The sequence below is a fragment of the Lepidothrix coronata genome, unplaced genomic scaffold, assembly GCF_001604755.1.
Source record: "Lepidothrix coronata isolate B3197 unplaced genomic scaffold, Lepidothrix_coronata-1.0 Scaffold140, whole genome shotgun sequence".
NCBI lineage: Eukaryota > Metazoa > Chordata > Aves > Passeriformes > Pipridae > Lepidothrix > Lepidothrix coronata.
The window spans coordinates 1635365-1659915 of record NW_016690320.1 but is presented as its reverse complement, the minus strand read 5'-3'; the positions used below and the strand labels follow the sequence as shown (position 1 = coordinate 1659915).

Sequence of the window (24551 nt, the reverse complement as noted above, 5' to 3'; positions counted from 1 at the left end):
AATCCAGTGAGATATATTAATAGCATTTCCTCCAAATTAATGTCTGATTCTCTTTCACTTATGTTATCTCATGTCTCCCTGAGAATTCTTTTTCTTTGTTGATGAACCTAAGTGATTTTGTGCCACCATCAAATGTGCCAGCTCATCTCAGCACCTCTGTAGTCTGGGATGTAATCTGTTAAACAGTGCTACCTTTTTGGCATCAAAACCTGAATATTTATACTCACCCATTTTCTCGTGGCCAGTTTCTGCTCTGTGGCAATGCTTTTCCATCACTGGAAAATCCCATCCACACAGACTGTGCTGGCAACAGTGCTGGGTTCACATACAATTTTACAACCCAAACAAAGGACTCCACAGATAAAAACGTACATTTTCCCCTTTATGTCAGCAAGCCAAACCACTGTAACAATGCAGTTTAAGAATGCCTTACTAGTATGGGAAAGCAAAACCAGGCAACACCAGCAACGGGTTGTTGTGTCACAAGAGCAAGAGCCATCACCCAGGCATGGAACCAACACCTGGACTCTAAGACAGACCACCCAAGGCACCCCAGCGAGGAAGATTCACCTTCACGCTCAGCTCGGAGTGTGTGACTTGGCTCAGCAACTGCAGGAAGTTGGTTTAACTGGGCAGCTCTCATCTGTCATCACACAAACTAGAGAATTGTGTATTTTAAAAGCACATTTTCCATGTAAAGAAAAAATTCCAGAAATAATTTTAATATAAAATGTTTTTATTGTTTTTGAAAACATTTAAAAAACAATTTTTGAGCACTTTCAATAAAAAAAATAACTGAAATGCTACTGCAATATTCAACTACTGTAGTTTCAGCAGTACAACAGACAACAAAACACCGGGGAAGAGGGGAGAAACTGGATTTCCTGCACTAAATGAAAATGTGGAACAGGGATTTTTCTTTCCTTACGGTGCAGTAAATAAAGCACAGTATAGTACAAGACTATTATATGAACCTCAGATGCACTGCACAAGAAACGCTTTCCTTCTTTTCAGTTCAGAAGTCAGTGCTTATTGCAATTATTTGCAAATTATTTACTTCATGAATTCTTATCATGATAAAATGATGCAAAAATGTTTTTCAACACCAGAACAATAAAAAATAATCCAAGAAAGGAACATATTCAACAATAACTAAGCTGAATTAGTTAACATAAAAAAGTAAATAACTTGTGAATAACTATGCTCACCTGGTTAACACTGAACCAGCTTCAATACAGCAAAAGAATAAAAAAAATAAAAGTGGTTACAGGAATATATCTAGTACTGTACAAGATTAAGTCATTAACACTCATGCACGTTTTGTGATCATGTATTAACATGGTGAAGCAAACTAAACTTAATTTTTCCTGCTGCAATATTCTCATGTAAGAGAATCAAAAATAGAAATATCTCATTGAGATCAATGCACATTGCTACATAAGACAATTTCACCTGTCACTTTTAATGACATTTTGCCTTTTAATAATGAAACACATTAAAAAGTTTTTTTTTTGTTTTGCCTTTTTTTTTTTAATCTGTGGGCCGTATTTGTTGCATTTATCCTAAGGAATGTGCCTGCCACAGGTTCAACAGAATTTTAGTGCAATATATGAACCCAGAAAGTTTGCTGGACTAACCAAGCAACCAAATTTAAAGTGTTTGCTGCAATACTGTACACAGGGTACAAATTCACTAGTTTGTATACTTTAGCAAAAACTGCTATCAAAATAATTTATTTCTCATGTTAGTAGGAAGCCAATAATGTAAACAAGGGGTCAGAACTGTCTCAAATTCTTAGTTTTGGAGTATCTGACAAAGACAGGCTTCCATTTGTTAGAATCACAGAATTTTCCTTTGGGTATTGCATACTTTGGTGTGCAGTAGTGCTCTGTCTCAATGTATTGTAAAGAACTAACTAGCACTAAGTACAGGGACCTAACATTAATTATAACACCAACACACAAACATCTCTAGAATGATACATACCAATGTACAAAGCTGTGCCTGTGCCTTGGATTTTACTTGAAACAATTCTTATAGAATTTAATACTTTTTAAACTAAACATATTTTTGCTTTAAACCCACTGATTATAGAGTATTTCTGCTAATTACGTCACGTTAGGCCCAATGTAACGCTTGTATTCAAAAATAATTTTAAACGCACTTTTAAAAACCTTTGGTGATGGCTGCATAATTTAGAACGCATCAGCTTTAAATCTACTCTCGCTTTTCTGAGAAATCTTTGTAAAAAAAACTAGTAGTTGGGCAAAGCCCTACTTCCCCCAGGCCCACCTCAGTTCAATGTGAGTGAGCCGAGGTGGGGCTGAGCACGCGGCTGAGCAGCACCTGTGCAGCTTCTCCCCACAGCGCAGGGTCACAGAATCAGAGAATCTGCTGAGCTGGAAGGGACCCTCCCCCCTCCGTCAGAGTAGGTTTCACCTATTCACAGTAGTGCTGGCACTTCACACAGGGTCAGGAAAGAGAAACAAAATGGTGCTGAGTGTCTCTCAGACCCATCCTCTCAACCAGGGAGAGAGGATGTTCAGCACATCTCTGGCAAAAGGCCATGGGCAGGTCCAGTACTCCAGCCCTGCCTTCAGCAACTTCAGTCTACAAGAAAAATGGTTCAAGTCTTACTGACAGACACCTGGCAGGATAACAAGCAGGCGGCTACCACACAGCTTTTAGTCTCCTCCCCATTTCTTTAACAAAACTTAAAAGAGTCACTTGGTCTTAAAGCAACACACACTATCACACATCCCCGCACTTCCAGGAGGGATCGGAACTCTCCAAGCTTGTTTCCAATGAAGTGGCAAAACTTCTGATGCGAGCACAGTGAAATCAGGCCCTCAATAAGGTGCTATAGCTTGGCACAACTGTTTGTCCCTGCAGAAGAGGCCACGGACTGGTGATGAACTGGGGCAAGAGCAAGAGCACCTCCAGTGCCAATGCAGCAGCACAAGTTGTATCAGCACCACCAAAAAATCTGACCAGTACTGGGATCTCGAGTCATTTGCAAAAACTGAAGAAACAGAAGACCACCAAGACAGTTGTAGGAAAACACTAATCACATGAAAAATATGAACATCATTCCCTTAAGGAAATCTATGGTGGGGTTACTGAACCTCCCCTTCACAAATTCATGATCACTCATTCAAAGTAATGCAAATGAGGAAAATTTTTCCTGCTCAGTTTTCTGCTTAAGGGATGGTATTGTGGCATACTCAGTGCACCACTTCTTTTGTAAAAACCTGCCTCTGCAAGTCCTCTTTCTAGCATCAGGGCCATGGCTGGTTAAGTACCTCCCTCTTTTGATCATCAGAGAGATCCATACCATGCTGATAAAATGAAAGGTCTTTTTTGGTTCAAGTGAACTAGTGAGGCAGAAGTCTAATTCTCATTTTCCAGAGGGGCAGCTAAGGACTTAAAAAAAAATTAGATTCACCAACCCTGTCAAATCACTTTTGAAAATGGAGTTCAGGCTTCTAAAACAGTAAGCACTTTTAAAAGAAGTTTTACCAAAAGAAAAAACACGTCTTACTGTGTATCTGTAAAGTGCCTGGCAGTATTATGGCTCTGTATGAAATATTTTTAGATCAACCACATTTTCTAATATTTTAATAATCTTATGTTTGAGGGAGAGTGAGCAAGAAGGACAGAAAGGCTCAACCTACTGAAACACAGAGAAAATAACATCTTCCTACACCCTCCACTAGGTGAGGAAAGAGCAAACGTGAATAAACCAATCTTTAAAAACAATATTTTAATGAGCTCCAGCAGTTCTTTATTTAAAAAAAAAAAAAGAGGGAAAATATGTTCCTTCTCTAGCATTGATAAACAGTACCTATCACTTTAAAATAGGGTGTTATGCCTAGATTAAATCTCAGTGCTTAAAATCTTTTTGCATGAATTTTACCTAATATAAAAACACTGATGTAAGAACTAAAACATCAAGTATGTAATGGATATTAATGGATAAAATAAACTACATAGATTTATTTCTCTTAAATAAAAAAATTTAGTGCATCTTTCTTTTTCCTTGATCATCCCCGTTAGCTTTTCCCATCCCTGTGTTTTACAAGAGATGCCAATGGCACCAGTGCGACAGAGATTTCCCACAGTTCACCACTGAGCAGTGCTCCAGACAGCTACACAATGATGAGGCACCTGCAAGTCACCTGGTCCACTTGTACCCACTCCCCACCCCTACCTACCTGCAGGCACCCTGCATTTCAAACCTGAACAACAAAGGTCAGTAAGGATCATCTACTAAGAAGTAACAACCAGTACAAGGTATGGAAAGCCTACTAAAGAGCTCGACTTAAAACCCTCCCAGAGCATCAACCATAGCTGTCATTGCTGGCTGGCCATTAACCACTTCTTTATTTGCTAAAACGAGAAATGTTGAATGGGAAACACTATAAAGTTCAAATTTTAATACTGGCTCTTTGATAGCCCATCACCTTCAGAGATTTGTGTAAAATTGGTAAGACTGCCTTTTCCTTGCTGAAGAATGAGCAACAGGTACAGCAAACTTTTTTTAAAATGCCATAATACATAGCAAGTGTTTCTGCTGCGGGAGGCACTTCCATTAAGACAAATACAATACGTCTGTCTTTTAGATACAGTGTGCTACATACATATTATAAAACAAGATTAACCCAACATTTCAACAGCAGGATGATCCTTACTCTCCATCCACTCAAAACCTGATGCAGTCATTGAGTTAATGGATTCATTGCAGATTTGTTGAAACAAGGGGTCATTTTTTAATTCCTCCAGTGTAGCATCATCGTCTTGTCCCTGCTGACGACCTGGATCAAACAGTAGATTTGTGTCTAAAGTGTTCAGATCGTTAATGCTGCCTGAGAGCTCGGAAGACAACCTGATGTCGCTGGGAAAGACAGATGCAACGTTATTGAGATCTGATGCCACCTGATTCACCAGCTGCTGGTTTGTTGGCAGACTGTCCTCCCCTAAAAGGTCTTTTACAGTGCTGCTAAAATCTAATTGCTGCTCTCCGATGTCTGATTGTGCTTGGTTATCTCCAGAAGAAAAACTGATCTGATCGGTGCTGCTGTTTTTTGTGAGGTAATTTGGTGTTTGGAATTCATAAACTGAAGTGCTGGAATTGATCATACTTTGTGGGTTGGCACTAGGAAAAGCAGCGGATGTCTCCAAAATCTGAGTGAGATTCATCCTGGCTGTGTAATTTGAGGGCATGTTGTTCATTCCCAAACCTCTCACTGCATCATCGCTATCAGAATCAAGTTTGTTTAACAACACATTTGTTATTTTTTTAGTGTTTGTTTGTTTCTGAAGAGACGGGAAGGCCGTCTGCATCATCACAGTCAAGGGGACTGACTGGCTTCTCTGTGCTATGTTATTGGCACTGGTGTCTGCATGGATATTAGCAAATACATTGTGAACTTCAGGAGTTACCGGACTTCCAAAGGGTGTCATATTAGAGCGTGGTATATTTGACACGGGATAAACAGTGCTCCCACTGAGATTGCGCTGGCGATGGACAGCAGGGCTCACGCTCCGGCACCTCAGGCTGTTGTTGAGAGAGGAACCAGTTCCTTTGTTGTCCAAGGGAGCAGGCACAGCAAAGCCCTCCTGCTTAGTGGTGCTGCTGACAGGGGCTGCCTGGTGCTGCACAGGTGACACCGGAGTCACGCGGCCGAAGTGAGTGTCGTGGTGGCGCGGCTGGGACTGGTAGGACTGGCCGGGGACGGCGAAGGCGTGAGGTTTCCTGAAGCGATCTTCCACCAGCTCCTGGTAGCTCGTGAGGATGCCATGGTTTGCAACCGAGGAATTGCTCACACCGCTGTAGCCGTTGTTCATCCACTCCAGCTTGGTTTTGTCGGGATGGGTCGCCATAGGCCGCTGCATTGGCTTCACGGGACTGCTTGATATAATGCTGGCATCGTGGTAAGCCATGCTGGAGCTGATGGGAGTAAATGCAAACGGGTTTCGGCATTCCACAGGACTGGGAGGGACACTGCTGCTGCAGTTTGAGTGTGGTGTGCCAATGGGCGTGTGCCGGCTGCTCCCTAGAGCACTGTCCACGGGAGTCGTCTGAGCCAGCCTCGAACAAGGGCTCTCTCTCGACATGTTCTGAGATCCAGCAATCATTTCAGAGGTGGGTGTTGGAGTCGGAGTGGGGGTGGGAGTGGGGGTGGGTGTGGGTGTGGGAGTGTGAATTGGAGTGCTGTTGTTGTGGATCGAATGGTAAAAGTGCGTGTTGCTTGGGTGAGATGACACGGGAGCTCCTTGAGCTGCAGTCTGACTCTGAATTGCCATTCCTAGACAACCACCATAAGGATGGGAATTATTCATGGACATTTGCTCCTCCATGAGCACCAGCTCCTCCACAATGCTGTCCTGGGTAAGGTCATCATCAAATGAAAAGAAGTTTTCATTTGATTGAGGGACTGTATGCTCAAACTCTTTCAGCTCAGACTGCAGAGGTAACTGATTTGAAGACTGTGCTTGTATTTGACTCAAGGAGTCCTGGATCTGGCTCTGTAGCTGCTGGCTGTACACATCCTGCTGTATCCCTTCGCAGTGCACCGGCTCCCACACAGATTCCTGCAAGTCACTGGAGCCAGAGTGCCCAGCCATAGTCATAACACTGATATCTTGCTGCTGATCACAATTCACAGATGCAAAGTCAGAGGTTTTGGTGATATGGTGCCATGTATTTGGGTTAAAGCTGCCATCAGATTTTGAATCATTTTCTATGATAAATAAGTTTCCTTCCAATTTTACTTTTATATCTGGAGATGATGCTGATGCAAGCTGCTGTTCTAAAGTAGGATCACTTGTATTTAAACTGGTGCTGTTTAAGGAAAGGTCTGTTGCTAAGTTTGCTGCAGCTGCAGAAGGTACAGGTACTGTCACAGGTACCGTGCTGGGGACTTGAGCAAGTGTTGCTGTACTGTCACTGTTAGCTAGTGATCCAACCTTCAGAGCCTTCTTAACACTGTTTGCTTTTTGACTCTCCACAGCGTTACCAGCTGAAAACTGCTCCACTAGTGGTTTCTTTACAGGTGGTACCTGGGAATCCTGAACTGTGGAAGGTTGTCTCTTTCTTGGACTTTTAGTGCATGTTTTATCTTTAATCGTAGACTCACCAGAAGGAGGTGAACTGATGCTGGTGCTGGACAAGTTTTGACTGGCAACTGTGAGCTTAAGAGTGCTTTGATTATTGCCTGCTGAAGAAACTGGTGTGATCTCATTAGACTGTGTTTTATATTTGGTCCCTGCTTCTTCAGCTCCCTGATCACAGCCCTTACCTGGTTTTGCCTCCATGACATCATCAGTTGAAACCTTCAAGGCTGCAACCTCAAAATTAATTAGCTGTGCAGGAGGCAGGTCAGGGGTTGCCTTTATGGATTTAGACACATCGGAACTCTCTTGGCCCTGTACTGAGTTCTCATCCAGCAATGCTTCCGGTTCCATTTTGATCTTGACTGCAGGAGCAGCTACAACAGTACTAGGCTTGGATCCTGGAGACTGAAGTGAAACCACAGACCCATTTTTGATCTGAGGACCAGTCCTCCCTTCTTCCGCTGCTCCCGCACTACTGCTGACCGAAGGCGTCTGTTTGACGGGCACGCTGCTGCTGCTCGGGGCGAGAGATATTGCTGTCATTTTCACCACGTTTAAGGAATTCACGTGTGGAGCTGGCACAACAGTCTTGATTGGGCTACTGGTGAAGAGCACCGTGGTGGGAGAGCGGATGGTGAGAGCACTGGTGTTTGCTGGCTTCGGTAAGATCTGCGGGTAGCGATGCCGGGCAGAGCGGTCCCCGACGGGGCTGGCGGGAACGTTCTGGGGAGTCTTTGGTGGCTGCTTGACTGATTGCATGTGCTGAGTGACCACCTGAACGTTGAGCGGCAGGACCTTGCTATCAGACGATCCCATAGGACTTGGAGACGTCACCAACTGTCTGGTCCTTGGCACCTGGACAGAGAAAAAAAGAACAGGTGTGGCATTGAAGCAGCAAGTCCCCAAAGCCCACGGACCACCTAGGCCCCAAGCATTTCAAAGGTGAAGGACCACACAGCTCAATCACCCAAGCCAGTGAATGTCAGTTTGAAACAAAATAAGCTCTTCTACTACATACAAGACATTTTCTACTTGTCTGCCTAAAGACTGGTAGATATGTAACCTCTATTTTTAGGGCACAGGGCAATGGTCTACACACTACTCTGCACTTCTGCTAATGAAATGGTCATTCTCAGAAAATCCTTCACCACGTGGGACAAAAAGACAGACATACAAAGGCTAAAGAGGCAAGGATGTGTTCAAAACACTGCTCATTGTTAAGGTTTCAAAAGTGAGTTAAATACAAACTATCAGGCAGAAAAACTGGCTTACCTGTGGAAATCAACAGCAGAGTGAACATCTGAAAAACAACCAAGCTTCCCCCACTGCCCAGCCCAGTTTTGTATGGCCGAAAGACAAAAATGTTCCATACTACAGACATTCACTCAAAAATAAAATTGTAGCTGTCAATAAATGCAGTGGGCCAATAAAAGGCAATTTAGATTCCATATTAAAACCTCAGTGACTCACACAACTGGTGTCAGCTCTCTCATCTGGTTAAATTTCATCTCAAGGCTAGCTTAAATCCCCCTGTCACAATGACTTCAAAGACAAACTTGGCCTTTGCTATGCGATCACAATTCTGATGCCTCCATATCAATCCTGTGACTCATGTGTATAACACAGCCAGGACAGAAAAGCATCAAGGGACCCAAGCCTTTGAACAGAAACTATTCTTCTAGCCCTCTGACACCACTTAGTTACTGTCAGTGTACAACCTTTTCATCAGGTGGTTTCTCTAGAGAATTGCTGGAGAGCATTACCGGAATGGGGCTGGGGACAGCTGCCACAACAATGCCAATAGGTGGAGGAGACAGGATGGCGGGACTTCCATTAGATATACTGGTCACACCGTTGGTTGTGGCACCTTCAGTTTTCTTTGCTGGAGACTCTCCTGGCAAAGGAGACTGCAGTTTCTGTTCCTGCTGCTTCTTCTGGATCTTACGCTGCAGCTGCTGCTTGGCATCAACAGGAGATGGCAGAGTTTTCACTTGTGGTTGAAAGGAATTACTTTCAGCAGTAGGTATAAAAGCTGAGGGCTGGGGGATCCCTTTTATTCCTGAATAGAAAAGAAGAAGGATGAACTATAACCAAACATACCCTGTCTGCTGTGTTGCCACTTCTGTATTTAACAACATAGAATACATGGCAGGCACCTCCACAACCTTTCTGGGAACATCTCCTTCATGAGGTACTCCCACCCACAGTTTACTTCCACATTTGTGGCAAAGTCTGTTAGACAAGCTGGGCATTAGCTGCTAAAATACTAAAGTACTGGCCTCTTGTTTCTAGTAATCCCAAATGGCAACTTCTGTGTCAGCAAAATCTCAACCCAGTGCACTTCACTAAACTGGCAGCAGAGGGCGGCGGGTACGTTTCAGATAAATCTTTAAAATCCATTATCTGCTGCGGTTTTGTTTTGTTACCTGTGTCTAAGGCAGCTTTAAATGAAAAATGTTTCCAGAAAGCCACAGAGGAGCAGCTCTGAGCAGACAATACTATCTAATGGCCAAGGCATTAGATGCATCTAATATCAGAATGGATCAAAACCTCTGTGTGGTCAGGGATAGTGGTGAAAGCAGGGCAAGAAGAGAAGTGTCCAGGGAAAAAAGGAAAAAAGAGAAGTAGGGAAAGTTGAAAGAACTATGGAAATTAGAATGGGAGAACATTTTTTTCTGGAGAAACTACTTTGCTGATCACAAGCAAGCAAGTGGTGCTTCCAGGGAGAAAAACAGTGCAGCCGGTACTAGTTTCTCTTACAAAATCACATCACAATTATGATCTTTGTTTATTAAGAGTCAAAAGGAATAGCATGCTCTTTCAATGACCAAATAACCTTGCTGAACTGCTCCTCTAAAAATTCTTTAACATTGTTTCATTTACACTTTGAGGTTACACAGTTTTAAAATACCTCCTAATTATAAATTAATCAGCATCATTTTACTACGTTACTAATTTTATTAATGCTAATCCCAAGTATTTGGTTTTAGATGCTCAGCACATGCTTAGGAACTGTGATCTGAACATATTTTGCTTGATAGGCCTAGGCAGTACTTTCCAGAGGCAAGTCTGGGGGCATGCTGTGCCCCTGCATTTCCCTCCTCATCCTTTATTTTTGTCATTTACTTCATCCACAGCCACCAAAACACACTTAAGATGATTAGGTGACTCATTCTGAGCATGCAGAAGGAAACAAACCACACAAAAAAAAAAAATCTGCTCTTGACAGAAAATTAAGACAGACAATTGTTTCCAAATTAGGGCAAGGTATCAGACAGAAACACAGCTACACCAGCAGTCTGTCTACAAACCAGCACTGTAGCAGCACCAAACTCCTGATCTAGCCAGGTACATAAATTCAGCAAGTACTCACACGCCCCAAAGTGCTTTAAAAAAACCAGGTTCCTCATGGGAGAAATGGGAAAATCACAGACTAAACCTGAGCCCGCTGCTGATTTTCACATCTTTACCCAGAGTACCAGCATGTCATTTGCAGCAATGTGACCAAAATCACATAACTGCATGCTCAATGCTCAGAGTCATGTTTAAAGTTTGCCCTGAAGAGAAGTCCCTCCTCAAACCAAGATGTTTCTACTATTAATAGAAAGATCCCCCATCTCAACAACTGAGCAATATCTCATTACCTGCTGGTGCCCCTGCCATTACTGTTAAAGCTGCCATGGACTTGGTACCGATATAGTGACTTTTTACAAGGAAACGAGCCAGTTCCAAGACTGTGTCAAAAGGCTGGCTCAGCACTTTCTGGGCCCATTCACAAACAAGCCGGCAGGCCGCAGAGATGACTTCCTCATCAGCACTCTGCAGCTGCCCAGATGGCTCTGCTCCATCCAACTAAAACAAACAAACAAAGGAGGAAAGGTTACTTTGATTATTAAGGGTCATTGAGGCACAAAAACAAAAACAGAGCAAACAATCATCAGAATCACACAAAAAGTTAAGTATGTTCACAGTTTTTCATGAAGTTGAGAGAATGAGATCACATCAATGTAATACAAAATTAAATGTCTCAGTGTTAAATCTAGTGGTTGTTTCCAAAGACATCAGATGGAGCTGACGTCTCTGGAAGAAACCGCAAACAGAGTCCCAATATCTGGACCACCAACAGTTGATGCTCCCTGTATCCAGAGTCTTGTCAACTCAGCAGTCACTGCTACCCAGGATCTGCTTCTTTCAGTGGGATATCTCTTCCCTAGCATTGACTTGAAAAAAATAAAAAAAACCCCAGTAAAATCAAAACACAATCATATCTTATGGGTGGCAACACTGTGGAAGTCTGCTTCACCGCCTGAATTAGTTTAATAGCACTGTAATTCATTATGAACTTTACAGAAAAAACAGCAAACGATTCAAAATATAAGGATCACAAAGAAAAATCTTAAAAGCTACACAGCACTTTGTTTTGAAAACATCAGAAAGAAAAACAGTGCAATAAATGTTAATTTTCAGAAATATACATATATATATATAAAAAGAAACAAATATGTATCATACCCCATCTCCAGTCTTATGAAAGTCAAGGTTGGGCAGTGTTGGCATATGCACAAAAGCCTTCTTCCTCAGTCCACTGTAGCAATATGTGAACAACAATTAAGGTTTAAATTGTGTCCTTGTTAACTGGGGGATGAGAGGGAAGGGCAGTAATTTCTCTGATAACTCTCACAAGCTTTATAAGCAAACTCCACACAGAACTAAGAATTACTGTCACTAACATGGTCTCACAGCCAGAATGAAAAGCCTGTCAGTGGCTGTGTTCTGGGCAGGTCCTTGAGTTTCTCCATCTGTGCAGAGGTGCTGGGTGTGATGAATTGCACCTGATCACCCAGAACAACGACTAAACCAGGCCAAGCAGTTTCAATTAGCTACTCAATATTCAAATAATTAACATAAATTTGGACTAAGCTCTCTTCCTAAAACAAGATGGGAGAATGAATTTCCAAAAGTTAATCACTATTAAAATATGCAGTCCCAAATTTAGGACCTACTTTATTTCATTCTCCTAAGGGACTTCCACATGAAGTTCCCCATGACAAGGATAAAGTGTCTGATGAGGGTATGTCTTCCTAAGATTTCACACAATGTTTGAGGCACTCTCTCCCCGTGATAATTTTTCTTCTGTAAAAATATGAACACAAAGACCCAGACTGATCCCATCAAATCAGTACACAAAAATACACTCCCTCCATTCTTTGTACTCACTTGTTTATAGGTCTAAATATCAAATCAGCCTTTTTCTAACTCTCCACAGAATTACTCTGGGAGTTCACATATGGTGTCTCTTCTCTGTGACACACAAATCCTTTTCAGAATCACTAATTTTTCACATTCTGTAAAGATGTTTGTATTTCTCTTTCCTAGACCATTTGCTTGCATTAACCTGGATGGAGCATGATTACAGTAAAAGAAATGTAAGGAGCCTGGGTATTACAGTAAGTGTGAGACAAGGTCATATTTTAATCATTCTATATTAGAAACTTAGGAAACAGAACTTAAAGAGATCCCTTGGGTCAAGCTACAATTACATCATATGATTTCTCCCTTAACACCTCTCTAGCTTTATCCAGAACATGACTACTAAGTTTCGGATTCCACTGCTTGATAATCCAACACTGTATTTTAGGAAACAGTTTAACTGACACACATCATCTCCATTTACTACAACATGGAAGGTTTTCTTCCTCTACAGAAGACAAATAACTCTGGGTTGCCCACTAGCATTCAATTCTCTCTATAAGCACATGCTTCAAGTGAGACCTGGCAAAGGGCAGTACTGCAGCACATCCCTATCATCACTGTTAGTTCTTTGGAGTGGTTTTTAATTAGAGCCTACAAGCACCTCAATGCCTTTTAGTCTTTTCATGCTCTCCCTTCCCTGCTTTACTGCAGTGGCTTTGCCTGCCCAGCACGTCAGGACCCAGCAAGAGCTGACCCTGGGGAATGCAGCAGGTATTACATTACTGCACGAGGGCTTCTAAGGACTCTCAAGGGAAGGTGTAATTCTCAACTTGGAAAAGACAAAATTGGTGCTGATGAAAAAACTGCTTTGAAAATCACTAACAGTTCTGGTTCCTTTATTCCAATATCTCTCTTTGCACTAAATTATAAAACTTCTTTGATTCCTCGCTGCTGTGACAACTGAGCGTCAGAACCTAAATTTAAGTACTTGTTTCCAAAGTTATATCTTGCAACACAACACTGCCACAATTAATAATTTTTAAAGAACGTTGGAAAAGTGTCTGCATTTTTTATTTAACATTACTTCCACATTTAGCTGGTAGTTAAGCCATAACGACAGATGTTCCCCAGGCAAGTGCAGAACAAGTCACTGAGAAGTGTTCTAGCAAAGGATATTTTGATTTGCCTCTTGTGCCCAGACGACGGGCCTTCATGTTTGGAAAGACATTTTTCATGATCTTTCCAAAGTCAGCAGCGCTTAATGGGTGGTAGCCAAGATTGTCACAATAGCTCCTGCAACAAAGAGAAAGAAAGCGTGAATGGAATCAAAGTTAATACAAGAGGCCAGCCTACATGCTAGACCCCATCAAAGGTTTTCAAAAGAAAACACTTATACCCATCCATAGTTAGAATCACATTTAACATTAATGAAGCTATCCACAACGAATTGAGTGCATTAAAAATGTATAAACAAGAGCTATTAATACCATAGTTTTTGCCTTGTTCTCTACTGAGTTCAAAGACAAGTCATGTGGAGACATAACAAGCACTGGCATTATCTAGAGCACAGTTAAGATTTACTCCACAACTTAGTTTGAAGCATATGTTTCAGTTCACTTATTTTAGGACATAATAGAAACAGAGATGCTGTTCTAGCAAGAAGCACAGCTTGAGTGTAGTAAGGCCTGAAGTCCTGCAAGAATATTAGAAAAGCAGTAGTTAAGTGCAAGTGCAGATATGTCAGTGTCCAGAGAAAGATTCTGTCCATACAACCTCAATTAATTAGACCTTAAGAGAACTACATTTAAAACAGACTTTCCCAGGGAACCAGCTTCACCTTTATAGATGTAACACAAGCATGTACTGAGGACCTAGTCCTCCTACCTCTGTACCACTACTGAACTATGAGAATGTTTGATTACAGACAACCCTATATAAGTCCTTATATTACTAACAGAGATTCCAACTGCTGCTGCCAATGAAGATCATCATGTGGCTCAGAATACCACCTGATGATACAGGGGAATAAAGAAACAAAAGGTAATTATTTTGCCAAGTTTACTTATTCTAGTAAAATGAGTTTATCTGCCTTCAGTTCTAAAAAATAGTAGAAGGAATTTTGTTTCAACATCTGAGACATTTAAAAAATATGTCCATGAGGCAGAGAACAAAAATCGTTGATTTTGCTGCAAAAGGTGAATGCTCTGGAAAATCACAAACCTATAAAGCAAAAGAGGAAACCATGAACTGCCCTGGAAGGTTTACCTGCACCACGAGGGCTTGAGGCTGCACAAAGACAGGAACGCCGTGCGCTGTGGCACAGACATTGATGTGCTCTGGCCTGAACTGCACCGTTAAAGCCTTCCCAGCCACAGAGCCAGCACCAGACAGCAATGACCTCCTTTCCCATGAGAAGTCCTACCAGCAATACACAGAAACAACCTGCCTCTAAAAAGAAGAGGTGACTGCACACAATCCACTGTGGGTATCAGCAGGAGTGCAGAAAAACAATGACTTCATACCCCACAGTTGCCTGCTATAATCAGGTACACACACGCAAACAAACCTCTGGAAGGTCAGGCAGACAAAGAAAAAGCAGCAGTCTGAAACAGATGCTTCATCCCCAGCATCACCCAGCAACAATCTGCATCCAAGTAGGCCAGTCAAAATGTCTTCTCTGCAAGCTGTAGCTCTATAGAAAGCTGTATGTATTTCTTGAGATACTTTCTCAAGAAATTTGCATTTACTTTCTGCAAAAATGCTAGTTACTACAGAGCGAGTATCTGCTGCTTTTACCCTGGCTGTATGTTGGTATCCTCCCCTCGAAAAGCACCACCACAGATGTAATGATTGTGATGATGATAAACAGGAACATTTATGCTCTTTGGTTCTGACACCCCCTGCAGAGCCTGTGTGCACCCAGCCACCCCAGTAACCAGGGCCACTGTCCAAACCAGGACACGTTGCCTACAACACAGTCAGGCATTGGTCTAGTTTCTATATGGGACATCAAGAAGCTTCATATCCAATTTATATACCAACACATTTCATTTCAACATATGTCAGTCACAGAAGCTGGATTCTGGATATGTCCCTTTGAAGTTATTACAAAGGAATTCTTCTCCCGCCTCACTGTACCCTCTTAGGAATCAGATGTTGATTTATGTGTGATAAATAGATCTCTGTGCGATTTTTGTCCCTTGCATCTTGCCAAGCCTCAGTGGATTTAAACTCTACTCTGAAAATTCCTAAAAGGTGGGTCTTTGTTGCTCACTGATGCTGATTACAAGACTTTAAGTCTCAACTAGCATGCAAAGGAGAGCTCTCTGAATTTCTCTGCCAGGGTCAGCAGAATCTTTGACTGAAACTCAACAATGTCAGCAAAATAAATTAAAAAAGCCCAAAAAACAACCCAGCAAAACAACAGGATTAGGGACCTACCAATCTATCAACTTCAAAGTTAAAATTACTGCCTCCCTTGGAGAAAATAAATAAATAAAATAGGAATAAAATTATCTGCTCCTCAAGTCTAGCACATCTGGTGTAAGACAATCACTTGCTAGCAGCAAAAACAGTTACACGGTCCCCTCGTATCCATACTGGCAGCTCCTGCAAGCTTGTGATTTCTGGGCTATCAGTATTATCCCGGAATTTCAGTCTCCAGACAGATCATCCCACATGGCCCCTCCCCCTCCTGGCTTGGCCGAGAACCCTCCATGTCCATCTGTGGTCTCTCATTGACTTGACAACATAAACCAGGAGTCTCTCCCCTGGAGCTCTTCTCTCTGCTCCTTGCACTCTTGGCACATCGCTGAGCCCAGGAGCTGTCTCGCTGTTGGAAGGGTGGGTGGGAAACAGACGGGGGGAGGGAAGGTCTACACAGAGACAGGAATGACAATGGACACGCGGTCGCTTTGTTCCTTTGTACAGAGCTCCCCTACACAATAACCAGAAAAGGCTTTTTTTTTTTTTATAAGATCTATGAATTGAATGTACTCCAGACCTAACAAACACCAGAAGTGCACCTGAATTAAACCACGAAAAAAAAAATTAACCCAAAAGCTAATGAAGATGGTCAGGGTATACAGCCCAGCTTACAGCTTCCTGGGCAGCAAAAACCATCATGAATAGCAAATGATAAAAAACCTACAGAATGAAACAGAAAGTTCTTGGTTTATCCACTCTAACCAAAACAACTGGTCCCCAAAAGAAACCAAGAACCTTAGGAAGAGGTAGGCTCTCATTAAGCTGATGAACAACGCTGGCACAGAAATAAGCCCTAATAATCAGGTAGGATGGAAATCAGATGTCTGAAAACCAACAGAGAAATTAAATTGCAGGTCAGACTCCCAAGAGCAGGGGGCAGAGGTGGGAACAACTGCTTTAGTTGAAGTTTGATTGGTTTTCAAAGGAATATATAGGTAGTTGCTTATGACCTAAGACTACATTTTGTAACACAAGAGAGCCCATTCTGTTCCTATCAGGGAATTTTATATAAAAACACTGGATAAGCACTACCAAACAATATTTGTATGTACCTTGTGTCCTTTAGGTGCTTAGTAGATGTGGTATTCCTATACCTACTGCCCTCTTCTGTGTTAGCTTCTGAGTATTCCTCTAAGTTGCTGGTTAATATTCCTAACACTTAGTGTACATAATCTATGCATCAGGTGGCATCGAGTGGCCCAGCAGCCAGTAAAGCAAGGATTAATGATTTACAGACTAAAGGAAAGAGATAGGGGATGACTCCAAGACCTCCTAATCCATATTAAGCGTATCAAGTGAATCTTCAGGGCACCAAACTTAAATATGAAAGACTTTCTTCCCTTGCGTCACAGCAGCAGAAGCAAGATAAGAGGACTCGAGTGTTTACTGAAGGCTCAACAAATCGTTTTATGGGCAAATAGGGATTTTGCCTGCATAAATACTGCAGGACTGCACTTGGACTTGAAATCTTAAATCTCTAAACTCTAAAGACAAATCTACACCTGGCTGTGTCCAGAAGAGTGTTTACTAATAGGGACAAGATATCCAAGTAAAACTGACTGACAAGAAAACACTGAAAGGATGTGATGGGAAGCAGCGTCCATTCACTGCAGGCTAGATAACATGTTAGGCAGCTCCCCTTGAGCTCCCATACTTTCCAGCCTGTATTCCTCCCTCCCAGAGGAAGCTGGCAGAAGAACTGTGTGTGCCCAACAGAAACACAGCTTCTTGCAGGTCACTGTATTCTGTCAGTGCAAGTGGCATCACAGCAACAACAAGAGGTGAACCAGCTCTCATCTACCTCCTTTCTGAAATTCAGCTGCAAGCTCTCAGCCTCCTCAAGTGCTACTGCCTTATATTAATGATGCATTTTCAATTTATTTTATCCCTTTCAAAAGAAAGATGAATCCATTCACTTTTATCCAGTTGGAGACATGAATTCACAATTAAACTGAAGAGTAACTAAGCAGAAAGAGGAGTCACTGTCTTGAATAGGCTTAGTGAGAACAGGCTACTGAGACATGGAGGAGCTGAAAACACTCAACATCTGCCAACAGTGGAACTTGGGTGGAGTGCAAGCTTCTGACTCTCCCTCTTCACGGAAAAAAACCATGAAAGGTGATGCAGAAGGCCAGTAGTTTTGCAAGACTTATTTTGACCAAAATTTACAGCAGGACTGGAGATGCTGGTATGATGCAGCATCTTCTGAAGCCTTGCACTTTTGATTTATGCATGCAGAGTGTATAAGCTTGCTCACTGTGAGCTCATGCAACATCTATCTCTGCACATAGAAGAGAGAAATTGTAACCTGTTAATATAACGGAATAAGGTTTGAGAGATCTTAACACCCTTAGGTAAAGAAAAATTACTTATAACTAACTCTTATGTATTTATATGCCTGTTCCCTACATCCCACTCCAAGACTACTTTTCCTTTGGTGTGCAAGAATAGCTCATGAAAATATTCAAAGAAACTGAATGTTTTAAAAACAGAACAGAAGCTTTCAAAGGAGAACAGATTCCAAACATTTGATATTTTCCTGAATATTTGCTTACTACCCTTATTTTGTTAGGGGGGGAAAAAAAATACAATATACAAATACTAGATGCAGCTACATACAAAGCCATCCAAATTTCACACTCCACAATCTGTAGATGATGATTTTTCCGGGCATCTGCAGCTTGGCACAGCAAGGAAGCCAAGCAGATTTGTTGCTGAAGCAGGCCATAAATTATTTAATAAGAAATATATTTAAGAATAACGCTCCCATCTCTCTCTCTCCCGCACAGCAGCTGCCGCTGTTGCCGTGTCTGCGCGAGCGGCTGCTGCTCCGGGATTGGCCATCCCGGCACGTCGGTGCCATTGGCTGCACTTCCCGGCTGCGTCACCGCTCCAGTCCATGGCGAGATCTCAGAAATAGGTGTGTGCATGTTTATCAACCCCAGGCAAGCGAATGCCATCATGCTTCAGCTCAATCAGGGTAAAAACACTTGAGCAGAGAGAGTTAATTAAAAGGAGGTATTTGCAGAAGGCAGCCCTGCAATAACAATTACTACGGGGTGAGTCCTGTAGGCACTCAGGAGGTGAAGGGACTCAGCTCGCTGCAAATTACTGTAATCGTTCAGATTATGGAAATATTCATACTAGATCATAAATCTGCTATTCATCTTCAGGCAACTGGGCTGAGGATGATTATTTTTTCCCCCTCCCCCGTGGGGTATGTTCTGTAAATGAATTCAAATCCAACTTTCATCAGACAGCTCCCTCTCCCTTGCTTCTAATCGCTTTCTCATTACATGGTAGCTTTGAGACTTGACAACACAGACTCGCAGTGGCCTTGGTTACTGGTTTCATACATATTCAGATATACTGTGCCTCTGTAGAAATCAGGTTTGCTGCAGGAAGGTCCAATATTTATGCATTATTCTGGAAAGAAAGGTGTAATGGGCAAGACCCTGTGTGCAAAATAGCTGCATTTCCAGAGGGAACAATTCAGCCCCTCATCCTTGTTAAGGCAGTCAGGTATGTATGTAAACACAGGCAGACCAAAACGTATTGTAAGATAGTAACTGATGCTTTTTACCTGTGCTGCTCTGTCCACAAAACAAAACCAATATTCATACAGATATTTACTTGCTAAGAAGTACTTGTACCTTTCCTTCAGTACATACAATGCACAATTTAAACAGCACAGCCTTATCTCCAGTGGCAGAAGCAATGAACACAGTTTGCCCCACTGCAGCTCGTGTGTTCTCAGGCACAGCAGCGTGGAACACCAGGCCCTGGCCGTGTACACCAGTGGGGGACCTGCAGGGTCAGTGCCACAGAACACTCTACACTTGCTAAAAAGCCATATGCACGGATCCAGTCCGGGAGCACTCACTTGTATTCATCATAAACCTCCTGCTTGGGAAGGGACGTCTCAGGGTGCTCTTCCAGGGTGTTCCGTATCCACGAGAAGGCGTGCATCTGCTGGGCACGGCTGGATGACATGGAGATCTGATCACTGGGGAAAGAAGAAGCAGTGCTGATGAAGTTTCTATAGTTCCTCCTCAGTTACAAGACTTAATAACTGTCTGCCTACACAGGTGGAGACACACCAGAGACAACAAGGGCCAGCACACCTCGCACATTCAGCTATTTCTTGAGCCACGGGCAGCAGTTATCCCCTTTCATCCATGATTTAAGGAAGAGACTCCACGCTCCAGTGGAGTACAGATATGAGTACACAGTGGCAGGCAAGGGTTCTACTTCCCCTCTTAAATTTATTATTCCTTACTGGCCACCTCTAAGCTTTTGCCCACTTAGTTTGCCAGCTGCCCTTTGGAAACACCCAGCTTTCCCAGCAGATACTTAGAGTGCTTCCTATAGGCACTTGCCTGCCTATAACCATCCTGCTGGGAACATATGCTAATTTTGTGATGCTGTGATCTGCAAGTTGGCTTTCTAGACCTTCCTTTAGTCAAACAAATGTTACCAGAAATACTACTAGTTTTTTCCTTCACCCCCCATGACATTTGTGTTGCTATTTTATCACTTCACACATAAATAGCGAAGGAACGATTACACTTGGACTGTGAAACACTTTCTGTGATGACTCTTGCATTTTAGGAGACTTATATTTACAAGCTATTCATGCAATAAGGATTTTAAAGTTTAAAAAACCCACAACTAATCTTCAGGAAGAGTCCTTAATGTTTAATAAAGGCTGCTTCTGCTACCAGCCATATGATGTGAATGAATCCTCAGCAGTTAAGCGGCACAGGAAGTAAAGCCAGTTTTCAGTACTAGCTGATCACATTTACAGTCACACACATACCTTTTGTCTCCATTGTTGGGACCCGAAGGCAGCTGAAGGTAGAGGTAGAGTTTCTCTAGGTCTGTAAACTTCTCAACTTCTTGCTAGATAACAAAGGTGTTTTGGGTTGCAAAATACGGGGTGGGGAGGGGGAGAGAAGAAAAAGCAAACAATAAGAGTTGAGCTAAACAGCTAAAAACTGTCATCTGACAATGTATTCCTAAATAATACAATTTTAAACAAGAAAATATTTACTTAAGTGAAAGAATGTGACTGAGCACTCTGGGACTAGAAACATGATTGCCTATTTTAAATACACTTGTTACAATTACAAGATTCACATGCAACAAAAGCAGAATCTGGAAAAATGTCAACAACAGATCACTTCTGCAACCAGACACAAAACACGAAAACTTTGTCTTCTCCAAGCACACATGAAGCACCTCTGAGCATCCAGCAGCACAACCAGCTGTGCTGTAACAACACAGGACGTCAGCCCTGATCCTGCAATCCACTATGCATGTTAACAGTTAAGTGCCACAGACTTCAGCAAAGACATTTTAAAACCTATCTATCTACATATTGTATTTTTTTGTTTCCTTTGGGAATCAGTTTATGAACTTGTTACTGCAGACAAACTATTCTGTTACATCAATCTCGGTGATGCCAGACTCTTCCAGCTGAAGATCAGACACCAGAGGGAGTTTTACCTGGTGTTTGCAAACAGTGATTGCTACACACAAACTAGGTTTTGATCATCTGAAACCAGTTACATGGACTTAGAATATCAGGAAAATCAGTTGTGGTAACGTGCTCAGGCCTGCTCAGCAGCAGCAGTGCAAGTAAAGCCATGCAACCAGGAGCAGAGGGGTTCTCCTTCGGGAAGATGTTGCAGAAGGAGTGCTTGAGGTGGGGCACCATCAGTACTGAGTCAGAGACTCACAGGATTCCCTTTTAAGTCAGAATGCAGCTTTTGAATTACTGTTAATTCTCTTTTTCTTTACTGGTGTCTTACTACCAATGTAACCTTTTCCAAAAGGAAGAGAAGAGAGAGGGATCAACAGGCAGTGAGGCCTGGTTGTGAACTTCAGCAATGAGCAGAATGAAGAGTGAGGAAATTAAAAACCTGAACTTCACTTCAAACCCCTCCCTGTCCCCAGACTTTAGGCAAGGACCAGCAGGACATGCTGTCCAGGGAAGGGTCTGGGAGAGTCCAAGGGCTGGATAATCCCTGCCAGCTAAACCCACCACAGAACTGCCGCACAGAACTGGGCCACCAACGATGGAGAGACATTCTCAGAGCCAAGACAAACATTTCCAGCAGCACACAGGTAACAGACACTGGATTTGTTGCTTTTATAAGCAGCAAACCACAACATTTGGTTGGATTTTTTTTTCCTCTGACAAACTTCTGAAATTTGCTGACACTGACTTCTGTGTGGCTCTACAGCAGCTTACACAGCAGTGGTGCTCAGACCACCAAATATCCAGAGAGGTATTTCTTAATAATGGGTGCATTCTGTCAAATTCTCTGTTCTTCCTTTCCTGCATGAATCACGGCATTTGAACTGGCGGGTTTTCCTATAGCAAACCCATTACTGAAAATACCAGTGTTCTTCAAAGAAGTTACAGCAAATTAACCATTTTTGAGGAGACTGAAATTTAACAACTACAACAAAAGTTGTACTTCTTTATTAGACATCCCCTCGTTCAAGGAATTTAGCTCTTTTTGTTTGAAATGGCAAAAGCCCAATCAGCACACCAAAGGACCAGGTTAGGGTGGGATTACCTTGCACAGTAAGCACTAATCCATGAGACAAAAGCATCCCATCCAAAACAAAAAACCCCTGATGACTCTGACACCAAAGGAGAAGACAAGCTCTCTCTTCCAAATCTAATGTGCCTGCGTGCAGCATAAAACGTGAAGTTTTAAAAGAAATATTAAACCTTTCATCAAAATACACTCAGTGCCCACTGCAGTTGAAGCAACTTCTGACACAGCAGGATGAAGGGGCTGTGTGGAAGGGCCCTGTCTGAGCCACTCCGCTACACAGGCCCTGCTTGTCAACCCCCAAATTCAAGAAAAACAAAAAAACCCCAACAACATATGGGTAAAGAAAAAATTTGAATGGGACTATGTTAGCAGAACCTTTTCCAAAGGATGCCAGTGAGCCAGCCACTCTCAACAGCAAGACTCCATCCCTACAGCTGAGGCAGCTGAGGATTAGGGCTTCCTCACATCCTCAGTAGAGGCAGCTGGACAGTGATGTTATCTCACTGTTTGCACCCAAACTCACTCCTGTCCATGCACTTTCCTAGGTAGCAGTTTTGGCACAACTCCTCCAGCTTCCAGCAATGGCTGCAGGGAAGCCCTGGGAAGGCAGGACCTCCTCAGAGCAGGAGAGTTAACAGGAGTCACAGGCAGTTCACAGAGGTAAATCCTACCTGGGTGGTAATTAGATAAACCTAAGCTTATTAGATGAGACTGAATCTATTTAGAGAAAATCATCTTAAAACTGAAGAAGTGGCAGCGAAGAGATAGAGTGTGACAGTCAGTGCAAGTAGATTCAGGAAAGACTGCATTTTGTTTAGTTTAAAGATTTGTTAAACATTGTTTTGTTTAGCCTGTTTTCTCTAAACATTTCTAAAACCCTCAAAACCTGGTTTACAGTCTCGATAAGTACAGTCTCTTCTTCAGTCTCAGCTGTCTGGGTGAATTCAGTAAAAATTGCAATTACTGTTACTAGACTGTTCAAAGCATCAAAACTTTCAAATTTTTTAATGCAATCAGCAGCACAGAATTCGGGGAAGTGGGGGAACATTTCAGCTGGCCTAGTAACTACTGACCAAGAAGAAAAAGATTCATTCATTCTCAGTTTTTCTTTATGCTAATTTGGATACATATGGAAAGAAATAAAAAGAAACAGGAACACAAAATATACTATAAATTCCCACCCCCCAAATAGGTCAATAGTGTGGAAAAAATAGGTCATTAGAGTGGAAGAGAGTCACAGCATCAAAAGGAAGAATGTGATTCTGGCATCATCTTGGACAAATTCCCCTTTGTGCAGCCTGTTAAAGCTTATGCTACTGTTGTTCTAAAAACCATACAGCAACTACAGTGTCTGGGGAATCCTTTTCTGATACTTAAAAGGATCTAAATAAAAATCCTGCTTGAAGTTTCTTGACCTTGATTGACTGGTTCTATCAAATCAGATGAAGACTGCCTAATTCTCCAAAGGCTATTTATAAATCATATTTCTTGAAGCTGCATTAGAGACATGCATAAGCATGTAAACTGCTTGCAGGACTGAGGTGGAAAGCCAGCACAAAGCATTGCCTCTGGTACTCCTGCTCTTCACTCATTGCCTTTATCTTCTGTAACCAGAACCATATGAAACAAAGGAAGGTGCAATGAAGATGGGGAGCAAGCAGTGTTCATACTTATTTTCACCACTTGGCTTCAATTTAGCCAAAAATCTATCAAGTACTCAAAATATCTGAGTGAACTTACATTGTGAGGCAGAAAAACTAAGGACAAAGAATTAGGAACCTCAAGTCACAGCTATGTAAAGACTTTCAGTAACATATAAGGGAGCAGAAATCTCTGATATTTCTGTTTTGACAGTTACCAAATATAGACAGTTCACTACAGAAATGCACAAAATATGTAGCAAACAAATTAAACCAGAGATCAGTGGCCACACAGATCTGCTCCAAATGGATCTGTCCTTTTGCTGCCTCAGACAGACACAGAACAAGATTCTCATAGAAACAGATGCAACTTTTTCAAGCATTTTGATTAAGCAAATAAACAGCTGTGATATAAACCAAGATGGCCAAAATGTTGTGGGGTTGGTTAGTTTTTAAACAAAAATAGCAGGTTTTGATATCTGGTTCCACTCTGGGAGACACTGACTAAACACTGCAAAATTGTCACAGCACAAAGATCTGTTTA

The 24551-nt window shown here is 42.1% G+C and overlaps 1 protein-coding gene across 8 annotated transcripts in view; it reads right to left on the bottom strand.

The window, feature by feature from the left end:
- Window positions 1-715: 715 nt before the first annotated feature.
- Window positions 716-24551, bottom strand: part of RFX7 (regulatory factor X7) — a 76859-nt gene continuing 53023 nt past the window's right edge. For all 8 annotated transcript variants that reach the window (XM_017827505.1, XM_017827504.1, XM_017827503.1 and 5 more), the window contains 7 exons: window positions 20615-20697; window positions 19679-19801; window positions 13486-13602; window positions 11629-11713; window positions 10761-10968; window positions 8880-9175; window positions 716-7971 (listed from right to left, as the gene is read on the bottom strand). In XM_017827505.1, the coding sequence (XP_017682994.1) occupies window positions 4657-7971; window positions 8880-9175; window positions 10761-10968; window positions 11629-11713; window positions 13486-13602; window positions 19679-19788 (4131 nt within the window). In that variant the 5' untranslated portion in view covers window positions 19789-19801; window positions 20615-20697 and the 3' untranslated portion in view covers window positions 716-4656. The remainder of the gene's footprint in view (window positions 7972-8879; window positions 9176-10760; window positions 10969-11628; window positions 11714-13485; window positions 13603-19678; window positions 19802-20614; window positions 20698-24551) is intronic.